The sequence below is a fragment of the Mytilus trossulus genome, chromosome 4, assembly GCF_036588685.1.
Source record: "Mytilus trossulus isolate FHL-02 chromosome 4, PNRI_Mtr1.1.1.hap1, whole genome shotgun sequence".
Lineage (NCBI taxonomy): Eukaryota > Metazoa > Mollusca > Bivalvia > Mytilida > Mytilidae > Mytilus > Mytilus trossulus.
In genome coordinates, this window is record NC_086376.1 from 81,899,066 (window position 1) to 81,920,712 (window position 21,647).

General features: G+C 32.5%; 1 protein-coding gene across 1 annotated transcript; it reads left to right on the plus strand.

Annotated features, from left to right (window-relative positions):
* The first annotated feature begins 300 nt into the window (after positions 1 to 300).
* On the plus strand, positions 301 to 16,675 carry LOC134716115 (heat shock 70 kDa protein 12A-like). The gene is made up of 6 exons (XM_063578891.1): positions 301 to 371; positions 660 to 811; positions 8,741 to 9,065; positions 10,581 to 10,799; positions 14,571 to 14,724; positions 15,297 to 16,675. The coding sequence occupies exons 3-6, from the start codon at positions 8,751 to 8,753 to the stop codon at positions 16,349 to 16,351; spliced, it is 1,743 nt and encodes a 580-aa protein (XP_063434961.1). The 5' UTR covers positions 301 to 371; positions 660 to 811; positions 8,741 to 8,750; the 3' UTR covers positions 16,352 to 16,675.
* Positions 16,676 to 21,647: the final 4,972 nt, after the last annotated feature.

The following is a 21,647-nucleotide window of genomic DNA, read 5'->3' on the forward strand; positions in this document are numbered from 1 at the left end:
CGGTAGAGATGTATAAGGGAAAAGTCACGTCTTGGTTTGTTATATAACATTTAATACTACATTTAGGTTGTTTAAAAAAAAGAATTTGTACGAGTTTGAAATGTGAAAATCGTAATAGAAAATTATTATAATTTATATTTTCCCGTTACGTCCTAGTATTCTCATTTAAACATTTATGATATTTCACAATATATTATTTAACAAGTATGATATCGCTAACTCGTGGTTTTAACCATGCCTTACCATTTTTGAAATGGCATAGAGCTAATAGAAAAGACTTCTTTTATGAATGGTGTGAATGCCCTTTGTCGTTCAATTATTTTACCTGTAGAAAACAATTTACGTTCCGCATTCAATTGATATGACGTTAAGTGAGTATTCATTCAATTTGTATCTTTTTTTTTTGAATTATTTGGATAATTTAGACTTTATCAGCTATGATGTTGTTCTGTATATTAGCATGTGAAATTCACTGGTAATTGAGCGGAGCTAACTAGATTCGTATGTTCACATTGTATTATGTGGTCGATATTTTATTTTGTCAATAAAGACACACCATAATTTCTTAATACCTAATTAAAATTCTTGTTTAAATACCGTTACTATTTTTTCCTAATCTTTTTGAAAACTATTGTTATTAAACTTTATGATTTTTTCAGGAAAGAATCAACTAATTTAGGTAACTAAACATGCTAAATAATGCTGCAGTTATAGATTTTTTAAAGAATGGTTTCACACGAAGGAATTAAATTATAGATAAACAACACAAAAAACCAACAAATAATTGGTGACAAGAAATCAGTAGACCACGGTAAGGTATCAAGTATTAGAGTTATAGAAAAGATGATAGGATACATATAATATAATAGTATTTTAAAGCATCGTTTGATTTTTAAGAACATGTACATATAGTTTGCAATGTATTTCATAAGCCAAATATTTTGGCTGCGTATTGATTGTTTTATGTTATGTTTAAATGTTATTGATTGTCAATCAATATGTTACACAATAATAAAATAGATTATTATTATGTATTTGTCAGGACGGGTATACAATATGTCAGTATCACAAAGTATAGCAATGGTTCCTAGAAAAAGAAAAACATTTAAGCTTTATATTACACATTTAAATTATGTCATAAATTTCGAAATAAGGAACCAATGAATATTTAAGTTTTTATCCTTTATTTATAGTATCATGAAACAGCTGAAATGAATGTCAAAGAGGGACGAAAGATAAAAGAGAGAGAGAATTAAACTCATAGATAGAAAATAAACTGACAACGCCATAACTAAAAGTGAATAGACAAACAGACAAATAATACCACAGAAGACACAACATAGTAAACTAAAGACTAAGCAACACGAACCCCACTAAAACATGGGGGTGATCAGGTGCTCCCACTACAAAAGTAAAAAAGTCTGAAAAGACCAGTTTTTGTCTGAATTAGCATGAATTTTTACTCGACATTCCTAATTTGCCTGAATAATTTTCAAAAATTCTTGACAAAGTATGAATTTGTCTTATAAGGTTCTTGTTTTTTCTTGACAAGTGTCTTGACAGTATGAACATTGTCTGAAAATTTCTCGACACTTCCTGTATCATCTGAAAAGAGTCTGGATTAGTCTCGACCAATTCTTAAATGTGTAAATTTGTCTCCACATGTCTTGACATATTCGTGACATTCTAAATAATGTCTAAATATATCTCGAGACACTCTTGGCAGTCTTAAATATGTCTTGACACTATCTCAACAGTATAAATTTCGCCCCAAATGTGAATAGACTTATTATTCCTGGAGTAGATAATAATTTTTTTTAATCTTTGGGAACTATTCAATTTGGGTTTATGTTGATATAATTAACTTCATAATTTTGATGAAGAAAATACAGTTCAATTCAATTTTTCATCATCAAAATGATGATTTTCATTTTCATCTATCAACAAACTTTTTAAATTGTAGTGGAATGGCCAGTCAACTGCTAAGTTGTATGGCTAATTACAGGTAAATCAGTAATTTCTATTTGACAGTTGCATGTACTCTGAAATTGTGGAATACCTTAATTTTATGGGGAACATCCTGTCCATGTGTATTCCAACAGATGACATTATACAAATTGTTCTTCTGTTAAATGAATGATTTGTATATCACTATGATTTGCTATTCATATAAACCACATTTTGGTACAATAATTATTTACCATATTAACATTGAATATTATGAATGTTTAATGAAATATGTCTACAGTATGATTGGTTTTAATCATTTAATTTACAAGATTTAGGAACTAAATTTTTAATAATTTAAAAACCCACATTTAAATTATTTCATAATTAATAGCCATATTTGCATTTGTAAAAATATTAATATACCCAATTTTTCAATTATTTTACATGCCACCTTTAATTTTGTTGTAAGAAGTGTAACTTGAAACAGCAGTATATTATATAAAGAGAAATAAAGATTAAAGTTATATCAAGAATATAGGTCGTGATTTCTAGATCTCAGAACTGTCAAGTAAATTTAGTACACAATTAAAAATGTTCAGAATATGTCAAGCCATACGGAGATAAAATAAGAATGTCAAGAATATGTCGAGAAATTTCAAGACAATGTTCAAATGTCAAGACTTTGTCAAGAAATGTTCAGACTATATTAAGAATGTCGAGAATATGTCGAGTAAATTTCCTACAATTTTAATATGAATTATAATTTGTCAAGAAAAACTAAGACACAAGTCATACTTTTGGAGAATGTCGAGTAAAAGTTCATGCAAATTAAGACAAAAACTGGTCTTTTAAGACTTTAAGACTTTTGTAGTGGATCCAGAAGGGTAAGCAGACCCTGCTTCACATGTTCGTGAATGTTTACTTATAAGTGGGTACTCTTGTGTCAACAAAGCATACCTTCCCTGTAAACACAGAACTTTTAAATGTTTGTCCTGTGCTTAGAAAGCTGGATTTGAAAAATAAAACATCTTTTGAGAATTTTTACATGCTAAGGACTATGTAGAAATATAGGAAAACTCAGTGTGGCTTTATGAGGTTTTAGATTTTAAATAGAAGAAGATCTGGTATGAGTGCCAATGAGACAACTCTCCAACAGAGACCAAACGACGTAAATGTTTAAATAAAACTTCTAAAAGATTACCGTACACGACCTTCAACAATGATCAAAACTCATAACAATTGGAAAGCTAATAAAGGCTCAAAAATGGTAGCTTTTAAATCAATTTTAAAACAGTAATCTAATGGCCTGATTTATGTACAAAACAATATCACTGAGTTACAGGCTCCTGGGCTTGGGGAAGGTCACATACAGAATGGGATGATGTTAAACATGTTTGAATATGACAACCCTCCATTCCTGGGCCAGTGGTCACGGTATCGACAAAACACAATAAACGAAAAACAAATATGAGAAACACAAAAAAACAATCCACCCGATTCTGGAAGACGCGTTTAGTCGAATATATATATGTTGTTCGTTAATTATTTTCTCGTTTGAACTATTTCACATTTGGCATTTGGTGTCTTTTACAGCTTATTGCGCGATATTGATTTGCTGAATTTTGTGATCCGAAGTTGTTAATTTCTGTACATACGTTGTTTGATCTCTGACGAACAGTTTTATTTTCATGATGTACAGCAAAAAACGACAATCAGATATTCCAGTGAAATAAAACCAGTGTAACAGACATGTCTTGAAACTAAAAATTAATACATTCAAAATGTTTATCAAAGGTACATAATACGTCAGTATTGACTTATCAAATTACCGTAATTTTTAAAGCGCCATTGTTGAAGTGAGACATGATCACACATTTGTTCTCGACTTGATTTATTTTAGTGATTTAACATAACTTGCTAAACGGGTGAATAAGTATTAGATAAAATACAAAGGTAACAAAGAAACAGTCCGGTAATAACCGTTTGCAGGATAGTTTTTCTGCACGAGTAGTCAGGTCAAGGTCCAAGGCGAGTGCAGATAAAACTATTCATCTGGTTGTTACCGGCCTGTTTCTTTTGTTACTTTTGTTTTGTTATATCTGACTTGTACGACGTTTCAAGAAAGTAATAATACATTTTGAAAGACTAAACATTTGAGAAACTTTAAAAGCCATAAAGCAGTAAATTTAAGTTATAGTATAAACACACTTTTTTTTCATTTACCTTCAACCGAGATTTTTTTCAGGAATCTAATAATTTGATAAAAAAAAAATTGGAAGGGTTCCACGGAACCCAGTGTCTCGCCTACTCTTGCTGTAAATCGCAAGCATAACAAAAATGAGGAAAAAAATCAATAAAAAAAATTCCTCTATGATTGTAAGAAACGTCAGTCCAAGTTTGGTAAAAATCTAGTATAGTTAATGAATCTAATAAATGTTTTGAAAACTTTAACTGCAGACTGTATGTTATGTTAACTGGAAGAAAATCAAAGTCTATTTAAAAGTAAACTACAGAAAAAATGGAGTTATTTTTTTTACAAAATTTACATCTGGATACTATCTTATGATTATAAATATGCTTCTGTCCAAGTTTCATACAACCCTAGGATAGTTCAAGAAAGTTATTAATATTTAAAAAACTTGAACCACAGAGTGAATTTTATGTTTCCCCGCAGAAAAACTAAGTCCATTTAAAAGTAAAATACAGAAAAAATGGATATATATTCAGACATATACTTTAAATTTTTTTAATTGATACTCGTCTCTAGATCTGCAAGTGTTGATCGGGAATAAACACGTGTTACATTATGATCCAATCACAGCTTACCGCCCAAAATTGATGACATCAGTTGAATGACTTTCTTCTTGATTTGCTGCTTATTTGGACGTGTATTACATGAACGCTTTTTGTTTATAGGATAAAACTTGCATTGGTGAGTTGATAGGTATTTTATCTTTTGATAAGATTTGAATTTTATTTGCTTATTTCCTGTCTTATTTTTATTGAAATATACACGTCAGTATCATCATTTCTTTTCTTTCAGCATTGTCCAAAATACTATTCATATCCATATATTGAATAAAACATTTATTGACCGAATATTTTGCTTCATACAAGGGTCGGTATGTTCTTTTTGGAGTGCATCAACTATTTAATTTCCAACGCCGTCATCCTTTTTTTGTTTTTCATTAGCACTATTTACGGTATTCGGAAAATCAGGAATCATGCAAAACATCAATTTGTCATCTGCTTGACAAAACAATTTTTTTCTCATAAAATTTGGGATCAAAATATCTTTTTTTAGGAGAAAATAAGTTAAATGTATAATCCCTTAGTTACGATATGAATAGTATTATACTGGAAATGTTTGAAAAAAGATATTGCTGATAACGTAAATATTTTGTTCCATTAAAAGACAGGAAATAAGTCGGTGAACTAAACGTTCAAATCTAATTGAACGTTAAAGAGCTCATGAACTCACTGATCATGCACGAATGATTCTATTCATAAAAAGTGTTCGTGTAACAACTTAAGAGTCCGTGTATCTTCTAAAAAGAGTCCGTGTAACACCCGTTGGTGTACTCTTTTTCTATAGCTCTGCCGGGGGGGGGGGAGGGGCAAAGTCGTAAAAGATCTGTAATTGAATATTCAAACTAATTTAAAAACGTTCTTTTGAGTAATCATAAACCGAATGAACAAAACGTGTAGCAATTATAAATCAAAGCACTGTAAGCACTGTAGGCACTTAACCAAAAACCAAGGCAAACATAATTATGAAAACTGTGGAAATGTTGCTTCAACTTTATTTTAAAGATTTAAAAGAACAAACATTAAATATTTATATATAATTGTACATTTATGTTCATTTAATGAATTAATCAGTAAGTCAAATAATTCATATTTTATCAAAGTTTTCAATAGCAAATCACATGACCACGAATGGTCATGCGTCTTCTATGAGTCAGCGGTGGTACACATTTGCAATGATTGCAGTTCTTCTAGTTGATCGTAATTGTTCGTATTAGTTGACTTTTAGTAGTTCAATTTGTCTTTAATACGAGCTTGTAAACGTATGAATGGACTTGCTTCCCTGGAAAGAAAACTAAGTTTGTGTTGTACAGTACAAAAGTTATGAGACACAAATCAGACAAATGTTTACTACTACAGGGATCAACGGTGAGGTCTGACTGACCTGTTCATAGTAAATGAAGAAGACTTTCACCTTCACCCCAATGTTTATTATGTCTAAGATTGGAATAAAATGACAGGTGTTAGGGTCTAACAAAGTGATATGTATATGAGATTGACCTTGTATGTCATTCAATCTTCTTTGAAATGACAAACTGGAATGACTATGGTTTAGGCGTTGGTATCTCAATCTTTTACAAGTTGTCAAAGCACACACAAGAGGGTGTGGGGTGACTCTAGGGACTACCCCTATTTTTCATTTGATTTTTTATATTGTCCCATACATGAATATATATGGTTTATGGTTGGGGATCTCGACCTTTATCAAGTTTTCAAACAGGAGGGGGGGGGGGCAGTGACTTCCCCTATATTTCATTTGATTAGTTATATTGTCCAGTACATGAATATATATGGTTAAGGGTTGGGGATCTCATCTGTTTCTAAGTTATCAAACAAGAGTGGGTAGTGTGACCCTAAGGACTCTCCCTATATTTCATTTGATTAGTTCTCATACATGAATATATATGGTTTTATTTAAAGGTAGGAGCTCGACTATTTCCAATTTCTCAATCAGGAGGGGTAGGGTGACTGCAGGGACTCCCCCTATATTTCATTTAATTAAGAGTTAGTGATTCCATCAGTTTCAAAGTTCTTAAACAAGAGGGGTAGGGTGACTACAGGGACTTCCCTATTATTTCATTTGATTTGTTATATAGTCTTATACATGAGTATATATGGTCAAGGGGTGATGATCTGGAATTTTTCCAAGTTCTCAAACAGGAGGGTGTACAGTGACCATAGATTTCATTTGATTTGTAATATTTTCCCATACATAAATATGTATTGTTTAAGATTGTGGATCTCGACCGTTATAAATTCTCCCACGAACTCCACCTATATTTCATATGATTTGTTATATTGTCCCATACGTAAATATATATGGTTTAGGGTCGGGGATCTTGATCGTTACCAAGTTTTGGTCATTTTGGTCTCTTGTGGATAGTTGTCTCATTGGTAATCATCGATACCACATCTTTTTTTTTTTATATAAGAAATTAAACTTCCAGCTATTTTAACTGACCTATCAAAATTGAGAAGAAAAAAATACCCCTTGAAATTGCAGAAATATGTTTAACTTGAAAAGCATTTAACATGCATTACCAACATTTATCAGTGATAAAGAAAATGTATACTGTTACCAGGAACATATCTATTGTTAGATAAACTGTTCCCAACTGTCACATTGTATCGAGTTTTGACATTAAAATTGGTGTACAAAATATTTTCTGATTTTTCTTTCTGTTGGTTTTCAATTCTAGTGATTATATTTGTTTACAATGCATAGATGTATTTTGTCACCTGTCTGGAATTTTTCCAGTTGAAAGCCAAAACCCGGGATTACCCTTATCCGCTTCCGGATTCGGATCCGATATTGTTTTGTCTTATCGCGGCAGCCATTTTATTTTCAATGTTGTTTATGACAGATAGTGAGATACGATTTTGCTCGGATTTACACATTATTTATCGGCGATTTTCTGTATAAAGCTAGCGATTGAACAAATTGAACATCGCTGTCATGAATAGTAATGATGAAAAGAAGTTTGAGATCAATTATTAGTAAACTTTGGTAAAATTGTTTGCAAAGATATTGTTTTTCTTTCAAGTTCCGTCGGGAATGTCGGGCGTAGTAGCTAGTAATTTGGGCAAGTAGAAAGTCCGACTGCAAAAGTGGAAGGTCGCAGACATCGGACCACCGCTTATTTGAACCCCTGCGTCCAAATTGAAAAGAAATTTCGTCTTCTAATTCAAAATTGCCGCCAACAGCGTGATCCGTTGAACTTATACTGACGTACATGTATATATACGTAGTCTGGTAGTTAAACTACTTGTCTTTAGAGATTTTCGGCGATTAAACATTTCATACATTTATTCTTTGACAGCTTAGCCAAACGCTCAGGGGATAATAAACTGCATAAGGATTCCTAATGTGCTCTACTTCTTATGTGCAACTTCAAAACTTTTGGGAAAATTGACGATCATTTAAGGTCTTTCTGGTCATATTTTTGTAATCCAGAATGAAAAGTATGAAAAAACTGTCCAATAAGTTATAAATAATATAGTAGACAGCTAGATGATAACAACTGCACGTATTTCAGCATTTATTGGGTGGCACACAAAACCAGGGTGCTCGCATAAGGCAGCTTAACTGCCTAAAACATGAGGTTTGGTCTAAAAAGAAAACTTCTATAAAGTCAAAAACGCTTCTTAATCGCGCATATCATGAATTTATGTTAGTGTTTATGTTTACCAATCTGCTGAATGAAGCCATTTCCAACTGATTTTGATAGTTTGGCATTTGAGAAACTGTTATGCGACACTCATTCAATTTAAGATATTGTGGTAGATGCTCGACTGCATCAATTGCACGGTAGCTTTACTGCACTACTAGTTTTAATGGCGCATCTCATCACTCATCTCACTGCTGTTATATAAAAGACATAAAAGTGTAAAACAGCGTTAAATCTTTTTTTTACAAGAGTGGCTAGGGATAATATGTCATAAATGATGTTATAGATCTCATCTTTTAATTTGTTTATTTAAGAAATCCGAAAATGAGTGACAGAAGTGACAGATATCTATTAGTTGCAGCATTAGATTTTGGGACAACGTATTCAGGATATGCATATGCCCTACGAGGAGATTTTAAAACAGAACCATTAAAAATTCAAGCCAACCAAGCATGGAATTCTGGATCCTCTCAGCATTGGTCTCTAAAAACACCAACTTGTCTACTTCTTGACAAAAATAAAGAGTTTAAGTCTTTTGGGTATGATGCTGAAAATACATACTCAGATCTCGTTTTGGATGAAGAACAAAGCAATTACTACTTCTTTAACAGATTTAAAATGAAGCTGCATAAGAACAAAGTATGTACTTTTATTTCGCTTTCATAAATACGACCATTTTTAAAGCTTTGTATACCCAAAAAATATCAGAATATCATTGTTTACCATTTGTGTCCAAATAAGTTAACCGAGAAGTTAACGCTTCCATATATAAGCCAATAAAATGTATGTTTTACATTTCATTTAAGGTAGCACAATACAAAGATTGTTTAACTTCCAATCACTAACCTTTGAAATGCTGTAACTTTCTTATTAATGCATATGAAATAATAAAAGAGGTATATATAGATAGATAAAAGATTAATCTTTTAAATAAATGCAATATCTTTATTATGCAATCATTATGTAATCAATTATTATGTAATTAGCGGCAAAATCTGGGTGAGTTCACTCGAATGAATTTAGCTCTATCATCTCTTTAACTATACAGAAAATTTTAACGAAATTTGAATCAACACATCATTGGCTTCAAAGGGTGTCTCAGATTGTCTCTATGGTGTTCCATTCTCTCATAAATCTCTAATTAGTGTAAACATTCTAACCACATAAAAGAAGATAATGTTTAATGAGGTGTAAAATTTGTTCTTTTCATTCTATCTGAAATCTGAGACATCCTTTTGTAGATAATGGTCAGAGGAACAACATATAATAAAATCAACCCTCTAGGGATACCTATGCCGAAGCTAATTTCATTTGAAAGTGGAAATTTGGTGAAAAATATTTTAGACACAGTTAAGATTATAATTGGTTACATAATTGTTGTATAATACTAACATTGCATTAATTTGAAAGAGTAATCTGTTAGCTATCCAGAACTACCACTTTTATAAATTTTCAAGCATTATTAAGAAAGTTACAGCATTCTAAAACTTGGGAGTTTGAGTTATAAAATCTTTGTATTGTGCTACCTTAAAACGATTTGTTTGGTCATGTTTAGAAAGTATGCGATAACAAAGTTACATAAATGGGTCAATATATTAGCAAACAAATCGCAAATTTAACTTTTTATTTATACATGTTAATTTAAATACACTCAAGAAATCAGTGCAAACGATGTGACTATTGCTGGAACAAATTGATAATGCTATGGTTATGATGATCGTAAGTCTGAAGATATAATTCATGATCCTATAATCGATGCTTTACGGATTAAAGTAATAAGAGAACATGCTTATGAGTTTATTTACAACCACTGGGTCGATGCCACTGCTAGTAGAATTTTATTTCCCCAAGGATATCACCAGCCCAGTAGCCAAAAATTAGCATTGCTATGGTCATATTAATAAATAAACTGTTTACAAAACTTTTGCATTTTAGAAATACTAAGGCTTTTCCACCTCAGAAATATATTACCTTAGCCGTATTTGGCAAAACTCTTCGGAGTTTGGTCCCCAGTGATCTTCAACTTCTTACTTTATTTGGCCTTCTTAACTTTTTTGGATGCGAGCACCACTAATGAGTCTTTTATAGACAAAACTTTCGTCTGGCGTTAATGGAAAATGTAATCCTGGTATCTATGATGAGTTTATTTTGTAGCACCTGTCTTCCGAACTGATCCTTGAAGACGTGACAGGGAAATCCGTATCAGGAATAAATGTGTTTGCCTTATCAATTAAAGCTTTAGTTGATCATTTACTAGAATTATTAGAAAAAAGGGGGACAGGAATGTCAAGGGACGATGTGAGATGGGTATTGACATTACCAGCAATATGGACAGACTCGGCCAAACAGTTTATGAGAAAGGCCGCTAATAAGGTACGAGTGATAGTTAACATAGATGTGTTGTGCTAATGATAATGTACGATCGAATATATGACATCTTAAGATTTTTTTAATCCCCCCAAAAAAGAATGATTAATCATTCTAACAGTAGGTGCTGAAAGTACAATGTTTCAAATACAAAATAAATTAAACATAAAGTTTCTGAATATATAAATAAAACAAAACGTTTTGTTTTGAAAGTTAATCTAGTATATGTATATATATTATTTTACAGATCTAACATTGTTGGGTTGATGTTTAGACGAGTTGTATATATATATATTATATATATAGACTTTTTTTAATATAATATAAAATCGAGTGGATTGCCCGGCGTAATTGACTATAGTCGGACGTGTGTGTTGGTTCCAGTGACTGTCTATCTGAAAAGTAATAATTATATTGTAATTTTTCATTAATAAATACTGTTTAAACTAAATTAATTAAAAAAAATAGAAAAAAAGACACGAGTTTTATAAACATGAGAAAAAAAAATTAAAAAAAAATGACACACCAATTGAACTAAAACTATGTAGGTCTGAATTACATTTAGTTGAGTGGATATCAGGGAATAATAGTTTATCATAACTTAGGAATAAACAATTAACATTTACTTTTCATTTAAAAACTCAGATGAATTTAAAGATGATAAACTATTGTGACATGCATACCAATTATATTATCATTTTAATAAACTGTTTACAAAACTTTGAATTTTTCGAAATACTTGAAGATTTTCTTATCCCAGGGATAGATTACCTTAACCGTATTTGGCACAACTTTTTTTAAAATTTTGGGTCCTCAATGCTCTTCACCTTTGTACTTGTTTGGCTTTATAACTATATTGGTCTGAACGTCACTGATGCGTCTTATGTACACGAAACGCGCGCCTGGCGTATTAAATATAATCCTGGTACCTTTGATAACGTTTTTCACCACTGGGTCAATGCCACTGCTGGTGGACGTTTTGTCCCCGAGGGTATCAACAGCCCATTATAGTTAGCACTTCGGTGTTGACATCAATATCAATTATATTTGTTTATCATAACTTAGGAATAAACATTTAACATTTTCTTCTCATTTAAAAACTCAGAAGAATTTAAGCTGATAAACTGTTTTGACATGCATATCAGTTATATGGTCGTTTCAATTATCTGTTTACAAACTTTGAATTTTTCCAGATACTTGAAGATTTTCTTATCCCAGGAATAGATTACCTTAGCCGTATTTGGCATAACTTTTTGGAATTTTGGGTCGTCAATGCTCTTTAACTTTGTACTTGTTTGACTTTATAACTATTTTGGTCTGATCGTCACTAATGAGTCTTATGTACACGAAACGCGCGCCTGGTGTATTAAATTATAATCCTGGTACCGTTGACTTTTTACACCACTTGGTCATGCCACTGCGGGGGCCGTTTCGCCCCCGAGGGTATCATCAACCCAGTAGTTAGCACTTCGGTGTTGACATGAGTATCAATTATATGGTCATTTTTATAAAGTATCTGTTTACAATTTTTTTTTTGAAAAACTATTTAAAGGATTTTCTTATCCGAAGAATAGATTACCTTAGCCGTATTTAGCACAACTTTTTTGGAATTATGGGTCCTCAATGCTTTTCAACTTTGTACTTGTTTGGCTTTATATCTATTTTGGTCTGATCATCACTGATGAATATTATGTAGACGAAACGCGCGTCTGACGTATTAAAGTATAATCCTGGTACCTTTTTTGTATATTTTTCCGTTGTTTAATGTAGTTGAAGTTTGCTATTTGTTCCTTCTGTAGCGTATGGTAGTCACATATTTGCCAGTTTAGCTCACATGGAACATCAGTAATTATCTTTTGAAAGAACTTGAAAAAATGACGCCTCCTTTCTATAGTTTATAGAAAAGTTAAAGGCTCACCTACATAATTGATTACATCCACTTTTGAACTTTGATGGATAGTTGTCTCATTTGCAATCATACCACATCTCTTTATTTTTATAAGAAGGAAAAACTGAAAGACATTTTTATAATATGACCATATTTTTTATTCAATATCTTCCTATTCAAAATTAAAAACGAATCATCATTTACTAGTGTCATAGTCCAAGGAAACAATTTATTTCAGATTGCTATGATTTAATTGACCATGGAATCAACGAGTTATCGAGCACAAATATCGTACTGTGTTCAAATCTTAACCGTATTCTAAAATAGGGACGAATGATATCAAAGGGACAGTCAAACTCATAAATCTAAAACAAACTGACAACGCCATGGCTAAAAATGAAAAAGACAAACAGAAAAACAATAGTACACATGACACAACATAGAAAACTAAAGAATAAACAACACGAACCCCACCAAAAACTAGGGGTGATCTCAGGTGCTCCGGAAGGGTAAGCAGATCCTGCTCCACATGTGGCACCCGTCGTGTTGCTTATGTGATTACAAATCCGGTAAATAGTCTAATTCGGTAGGTCACATTTATGAAAGGGAAGGGGATTGTCGTTACGACGTAAGGAACATATCCGATATCATTTGTGAAACGGTTATTCCATAACGGTCAACCAACTTGTGATGGCGTCCATAAAATTTACGAAGGGATGATTTCAACTTCACTATTTGGAACTCTTGGTTTAATAGCTTCCTTGTGAGCAGCAACCCTCTATCAAGAAAATCATGATAGGAAATGCAAGCACGGGAATATCGTATCAACTGGGAGATATATACCCCGTATGCAGTTGCTGCTGGAATGTTGCTACTTAGAAATGGAAAGTTCACAATTGGAAAGTTGTAATCATCTCTTTTGTCGTAAAGTTTTGTTTTCAACCGACCCTCATTGTCAATTTCTAGTTGTAAGTCAAGATATGAAGCCGACTTAACTGTATCTGTAGTATCCTTTATCTCTAGTTAGATAAGATAGATGCGTTCCACATAGTCACTAATTTTTGAATTGTTTAGTGAAAGAACACCATCTATATAGCGGAAAGTAGAATTAAAGGATATTGCTAACTTCTTATCTTTCTTCATAAGAAGTTCTTGCATGAAGTCAGCCTCATAATAATAAAGAAACAAGTCGGCAAGTAGAGGGGCACACTTTGTTTCCATTGGAATGCCGACAGTCTGTTAAAAACACGTCCTCCGAACGTAACAAATATGTTGTCAATCAAGAAATCAAGCATCTTGAAAATATCAGTTTCAGAGAATTTTTTATTTGACTCATATATGTAAAACAGCACCCCTTCTACACCTTATCGTTATTTAGTGTAATGTAGAAATAAACCAGGTTCTTCGATTACAACTTTCTGCTGATGTGAAGAGTTGCAAGAAGAAATATCATTAGTATTGCGATGAGGGAGGGAAAAGTTAAAAAAGCAAACATTTTAAATTGTTTGGTGGTTATGAAAAACAAATTCCTGAAACGAAGGCTTGTCAGTAAATCAGTAGTTTCATATTTCAAAGTATTCAGAAATATATTTCATATGTCATGGATTAAGGTTGTTGATCAGAAGTAATTGATGTCACTACATTTGGAAAACACTTGTTCTAGAGTGTAAACATTGAACAGTTATTTCATTGGGATCATAATGGACGGAAAGTTTAAAAATAATTTTATGATTTTTTTCGATGTATAATGATAAAAAAGTTATTTTTGATTCTATGGAATTTAAAAAACAAATTAGTACTGACCCTTTATGAACAAATAACCTTTCTGCTATGCAAGCAACACAAAAACAAAACTAAAAATAAATGTAATATTCTTTTTTAAATTGAAGGCTGGAATTCCTGATAAAAACCTTTTTATTGCGTTAGAGCCCGAGGCTGCTTCTATCTACTGCCAGTATCTCCCAACCGAAAAACTGCATGGAGCAGAGACAGGCTTTCACATGTCAAGGGCTGGTACCAGATATATGATTGTTGATCTTGGAGGTAAAACAAAATATGCATTTAGATAAAACAGATAATGTATTAGACCCTATCATATATAATCTCTAAATTAGTTTAATATATAACCTTGTTCTATTTTCTATTTGTCAATATGTTATTTGTTTGCCTTTGAATCCATTATAAACAAAACTAAACATTGCATTTTAATTACTTCTTATCATACCGACAAGGATTACCATGACCATATTACATTCTTTCGCGAGACAACCTTATCCGCCGTGCATATGTACAAAAATAATATGGGGAATTCTGTCTTTTGTATGAAATGATTTATTTTTTACATATATTTTCGAAATTATTTCTCTGAATCCACTTTTAATTTGCCACCAACCATTAACCACAATACGCATTTTGCAAGTTTGAACAATTCAGTAAAAGAAAATATAAGCGGACTTTGTATGAAGAAATTATTATATTAGATGTATGTTTCCTTATAATACGTTATTCTGACTTCATAGGGTTGTAAAACAGTTGACCGTGCACACATTTTTAGAATGAAGCGCTTCCGCTTCATATTCTTATGATTCCGCACATGTTTTTTTTCTAATTCGAAGGTGGAACAGCAGACATAACGTTGCATGAAAAACTACCAGATGGTCAATTGAAAGAAATTTGCCGAGCGGATGGAAATGACTGTGGTGGTACGTCAGTTGATAATGCCTTTTTTCAATTATTTGTAAAGATTGTTGGGGCTCCGCTTATGAATAATATGAAACAAGAAGAACCGGGTGCCTACTTAGATATTTTCAGGGCATTTGAAAATGTCAAAAGAACCATCGATACCACAACTACAGGAAAGGTCAATGTAACATTCCCTTTTGCAACGTTTAATTCACTTTGTCAAAAACACTTATCCGAGAGTTTTGATTCTGCGTTAGCATCTTCTAAATATAAAGGAGATATTATTCGCCGTGGTGACAAAATAAGATTTGAAGTAGATTTAATGAAATCCCTGTTTGGTCCAACTATCGATGGCATTATCTCTCTTGTGCAGTCTGTACTGGAGAAAAGAGAAGCTCGCAAGACATCGCTTATCATAATGGTGGGTGGATTTTCGGAATGTCGCCTGATACAAGCTGAACTGAAAAAACAGTTCCCTAAACATAGAATAATCGTTCCAGAACAAGCTGATTTGGCAGTTCTTAAAGGTGCAGTTTTGTTTGGTCAAAATCCTTCAGCAATTCAATCAAGAGTGATCAAAATGACATATGGAGTGGCGATGACTACTATGTTTGATCCAACAAAGCACGACGAGAAACATAAATCAGTTATAGCCGGCGTCGAAAAAACACGAAACTTGTTTGATGTTATAATGAAGGAAAATTCATCCGTTCCAGTTGGGACTAAAATTACCAAATCATATAGCACTACAATGGAAAAGCAAAATGAAATAAAACTGTCTGTCTATACAACAAATAATGCTAATCCAAAATATGTAGACGAAAACGGCTGCTACCTTCTTGGAGAAATTGTAATGGCAATTAAAGATCCTTCCGACGAGAAAAGATGGTTTGAAATAGAATTTGAGTTTGGTAAAACTGAAGTTAGTGCTGTAGCTAAGGATAAAAAGTCTAGGCAACTCTGCAAAGCAACATTTAACATAAAATAAATTAAATTTCTAACCAATTATGGGCCTTTTCAAGCACATGCAAATATTTCCTACTGGACAACTATAGTTTTCAATGTTATCGAGATACAAATCTATTTCTAAAGAATGTAATCTATGAGACATATTGTTCTTTGCCTAATATAATGTACATTACTTATAAAGTTTTCATATGTGTGGTGGCAATGTTAACTTAGACAATAGTTAGTATACTAGTATTCAATAAGAAGTACACATTCACTGCAATTTATTAAAGGAAAATCTCCTTGAAATATCCAGTATGATATATCCCAATTGGAGGATATACCCAAATAAATGGAGTGCTAAACATGCGTAACAACACAACAACATGGGAATCATATCAGCAATTTAAAATCACAGTATAATAGTATTGAACCATTTTTTTCAATTATTGCAGTGCAAATATTTTTACACAGATTTAGATTTCACAAGAACCATGAATATCCTGATTTGATTTGAACTTAATCAGAACCATGTATATCCTGATTTGTTCATAACATAACCAATATATATGCCAATTTTCAACAAATATTCAGTCTTGTAGTGACATATAAATTAGTCACTTTCTACCATGTGTCTACTAGCTACATGCTCTTAAGAGCACATACTTTATGTCTATGTACATCTTCAACAATGAACACTCTCCAACAATTAGGACTATTAAAGCTAGAATGTATTACAAAAAACCCTTTGGTTGATATTGGATTGCTGATAATTCTTTTCTGTTTACAGTTGTGCTTACCATTTTTGTTATTTTGAAGCATACCCATGATCTATTTCAGTTTTCAAGACATGAGGTAGAACAAGATGAAACAGACTAAAAAATAATAAAACACGTCCATATAAAGCAATAATCCCAATAAGGAGTACATGTTAACTGGCAATTTCCGCTAGATGTCTTGAGATTTTGTCTGGTTGATAATTTGTGCTCATTTAAATTCTTATCTATCCATATAGGTTTTCAGATATTAGGCAAATACACAAACGAATTTGCAAAAATCGCTATCAAAGAACTACAATGAGGCGTTGTCAAGACAATTTCAACCATTAGACACATTTATATGGATCTTGTCTTGCTGCTAATTTGTGCTATTGAGCAATTTTCCTATTTATATCATAGTCTTAATGATGAAAGACAAAATTGAAAAAGAACAATAAGTTGAATAACTCCTAAAGGTAGTCTTCAAACAGTTTTGATGCAATCTCACAATAGAACCCATTATCTTGAACATTTCTCCCGTTAGATTTTCTTGCTTTTAATTGATGTTCCATATAATAGACAAACTTACATTGAACTCTTTATCTATATTTTAGGCCATATCAGTCATGTTGGTTTACAGAAAGGGTCATAGGATACACTAATGAGGATTCTGGCCTAGTTTGGTTAAATAAGACCCAGTAGTTTTAAGTAGATTAATGTAAAAAATAACGACCACTTTTGATATTAATAATAGGCAAGCCTTAGAAGAGTGTTATACATATGCATTGTATGAATTTAATAATGAGAGTCAATATCTCACAAGTTTTTAAACATCTTCTCTTATGGTCTACACTCTAATTGTGTTAAATCAAAATTTTCTTGACTTGTTGATCTAGTCTATGCTACTCCTAGTGATTATGTCCTCCCCTTTTGGCTATTTGGAACAATAGGGCTTAAAAATCCTACCCATGTCCCATATATGTTCTAAGGGGCTAATGTCTGCCTTTGACTTGTCTACTCAGTCATAATAAAAATTAATATCATTATCAAGTAATGTTTCTCATGATTTATAAGGAAATACAGTTTTTGTTTCTGGAAAAGGAATAGTGTTTATTTCCTCATATTGCCATTGCATAAATGTCTTTTTCATTGTTATTGTACTTTCAATAAGGTCTATACGTTCTTGCGGTAAGTTACGAAGAAAATCACACGACCCTTTTAATGATTGTATGTCCTCCTGAGGCAGTGATGGGTTCAATGTTAAGTGATTAAGTACCATCCAAATCTGTAAGATAGCTGACATATTTAGTTTAGCCTCTGGATATCTTCAACTTCTCAAGAGGGGAATAGGATCCCCTTTATTTAGTAGAAGTATATCACTGTCAATGTCATACATATATATGTCTAAATACATTCCACTGAAAGCAATGGTTGGAATGAGTGACACTGGCAAGCTGTCCTGCCTGTGTTTCAACTGATATTATTTTTGATAAAATGAAAATGTAATACACTGAGCTACAAACTGTGAAATGTTTTGAGAAGACCTCAATAGCTCTTTCTGTTTTTTTAATTCGATAAATTGCTTTTCATCAAATTCTGCTTCAAAGTCACGGTCATCTCTTGTCAGCCAGTAATTTCTGTCCTCTTGTTGGGGTCGAACTATATTACATTTTCCACCAAGGGAATACACTATGATATCAGGATATCCATAAAACAACATTTCACTTCCTAAAAAATAAAATTACAATTAAATAAAAGCTTGTAGAAAACTGGATCACTCAATTGAATTTATCGTTGAATTTCACAACAGATGAGTGGTTTAAGTAGTTGAATCACTGTATCACAAGCCTGTCAACACTGCAGTTATGAGTTCGCTTACGGCATGTAGCAGGTGTATATGCTAAAATCTTAATTGACAAGGATTTTAGTTTTCAAACTGAAGGTCAGTGGTTCTCACCAAGCATTATGGCTTCATAAACCAATGAAAAACGACTGCCAGTAGATAGCACAATACTACTAAAATTAGCACGAAACACCAATAAATCTTGGCACATTTGATTATTTTGTTATTGGTATACATGTGTACAAAGCAACATATACATACATGTAGCCTGTTGGTGACCTGCTGTTGTTTTTTCTATGGTCGGGTTTTTGTCTCTTTGATACATTCCACATTTCCATTCTCAATTTTATTTAATTCTTTGGACATTTAAATTTTCATTTATATCATATTTAAACATAAAATGTACAGAATACCAGTTTTTGGCGAAAGTTTTTTTTATAGAGGCTTCAATCCAAGTCAAAGTTTATCTGGCTTGAATATTGTTTGATAATTTATTGTTTTTTGTGTGTGTTTAATTTTTTTACTCAATGATATGCATGATATGTAAGAAAATGTTGGTTTTGATCTGATTAGCAAATAAGTATAATTTCATTGGATTTAGCTTGTTGTCTCATGTACATATACTCATTATGTTTTACTTACATGACTAAGTTCTTTCCAAACTTTAAAATTTCTGTTTAGATTTTAACATGTCATTACAGCTCCGACCATTCCACTTGTTAGTAACTTAATTATACCTCTTTCCTTCAGCAAACACTTCAAATCAGCCCCCTCTTACCAACAGTTACTACTTGACCTAGCATTGATACAAATAATAGTTATCAGATTAAAGAAACAACCTCCGACTAACATATATTAAGTACAAACGACATTGGTTTTCAATAAAATAAAGTATAAATAAAAAAAATGTGCAGGAAAGAACAGCCTTTTTCAGCCGAATTGGCTGAATCGATATGATGGGAAAGGAGCATGCTATCGAGTTTCCTCTCACCCAGAACTTGAGACAGGCAACGAAACCACTGTAATTGTTCCTAGAGAAACACACGATTTTTTGTGAAACGCTAGCCTGATGTATACTTAGACGTGCACTCTGTACTACGTATATTGATGAACTGATCTCTTGCATTAATGAAAGATTTTCTTCTCTTTCTAAAAGTTAACCGCTGGCATGGCTCTTGTTTCAATCCCGGAGATGACATTCCAGAAACAATTAACACCCTAATGTTATACTTGACATGCCAAGAAATGCCTCAGTTTAAATTATGCAAATATCCCATGCCACGGAGCAAACAATCCTTATGATACAGTGTATATCATTATATACAGTGGCGGATCCAGAAATGTTAATAAGTGGGTCCCACTCAGTGACTGACTAAGAGGGGGCCCGCTCTGTTCATGCTTCAGCGGTTTCCTATAAAACCAACCAAATTTTTCCCAGAAAAGAGGGAGGGGCCCATGACTCCCTCTAAATCAATAGCCCCGGACACGATGTTTAAGTATATTAAATTAACAATGAGTTCGTATTCAATCGTCCCGGTTTATGGGTTTTAAGTCGTGGGTTGAAGGTTTAGGTCCGAATCCAAGCATAGTTACTGGTCTTCTACATACATTTTGAAAGTTAGAATTATCCGTATAAATAATAATAGTCCCAAGTTTTATTGTGGATTGGGCATTCCCGCCAAAATGTTACAAAAGAAAGGAAAGCATGCAAAACTAAAAAACTCAAGCTAGGGTGATACGGTAGGGATGATCCGTCTCAGATCACCCCAGGTTAAACAAAGGAGATGTGATATAAGTACTTTATAAGTACTTTTTTATAGAGTACGATGTTTGTATATTCAGAGACAAATGTCTCTGGTATGATCTGGTATATTCGATAACCTCCTCTGGTCCATGAATCAAGGGGTTATAATGATAGATGGGTTAAATGATAATGTTTACCAATCAGTTTTGTATCTTGTAGGCCATGGTTAGATCGTCTTTGGAGCGACAATCTTGAAGTGGTTCCCATCTGTCTCTCCGCTGTCACAACCCGGTGATACATATTGGTATTCATTGTACACGATACTACCTGCTCTCCTGTGTATTGGTTCCGGAGATGACATTCCAGAAACAATTAACACCCTAATGTTATACTTGACATGCCAAGAAATTGCCTTAGTTGAAATTATGTTCTAGGTTGTTTTGTCTTCTTTTTTGTCTTTACATTATATCGTTTCGACATCATACGTTATCATGTTATGATATAACTCAATATGGAATAGTCATTAATGAAAGATATTTCGATATTACATGATATGATTTCGTATTGACTTGATACAGTTTTGCCATTACTTAATGATGTTTTGTCATCACTCGATCATGTGGTTTCACCATTATTAAATGTGGTTGTGTCATTAAGCAATTTTATACTAATTTGATGTGTATGTGGATTGACGTATAAAATGCAGTTGTTTCATTACATGCATGGTGATGTTGTTAATTTCTAATGATGATTTGAAAATGTATATGGGTTTTTTAAACATCACATAATGATTTTTCAAAATATGACGATCTTACATGATGTGTTCGTTCCAGTTAATATAGATGTGGCACGTTACCTGATGGAGTAAAACCACATGACCATTTGGGGGGAAATGATATCTTTGTTTAAATGTGGTCATCAATCCAGGAAAGAGTTCAAATTCGGTTGAAGTTTGAGTTTGATTCACATTAAACAGTAAAGTTGAATTACA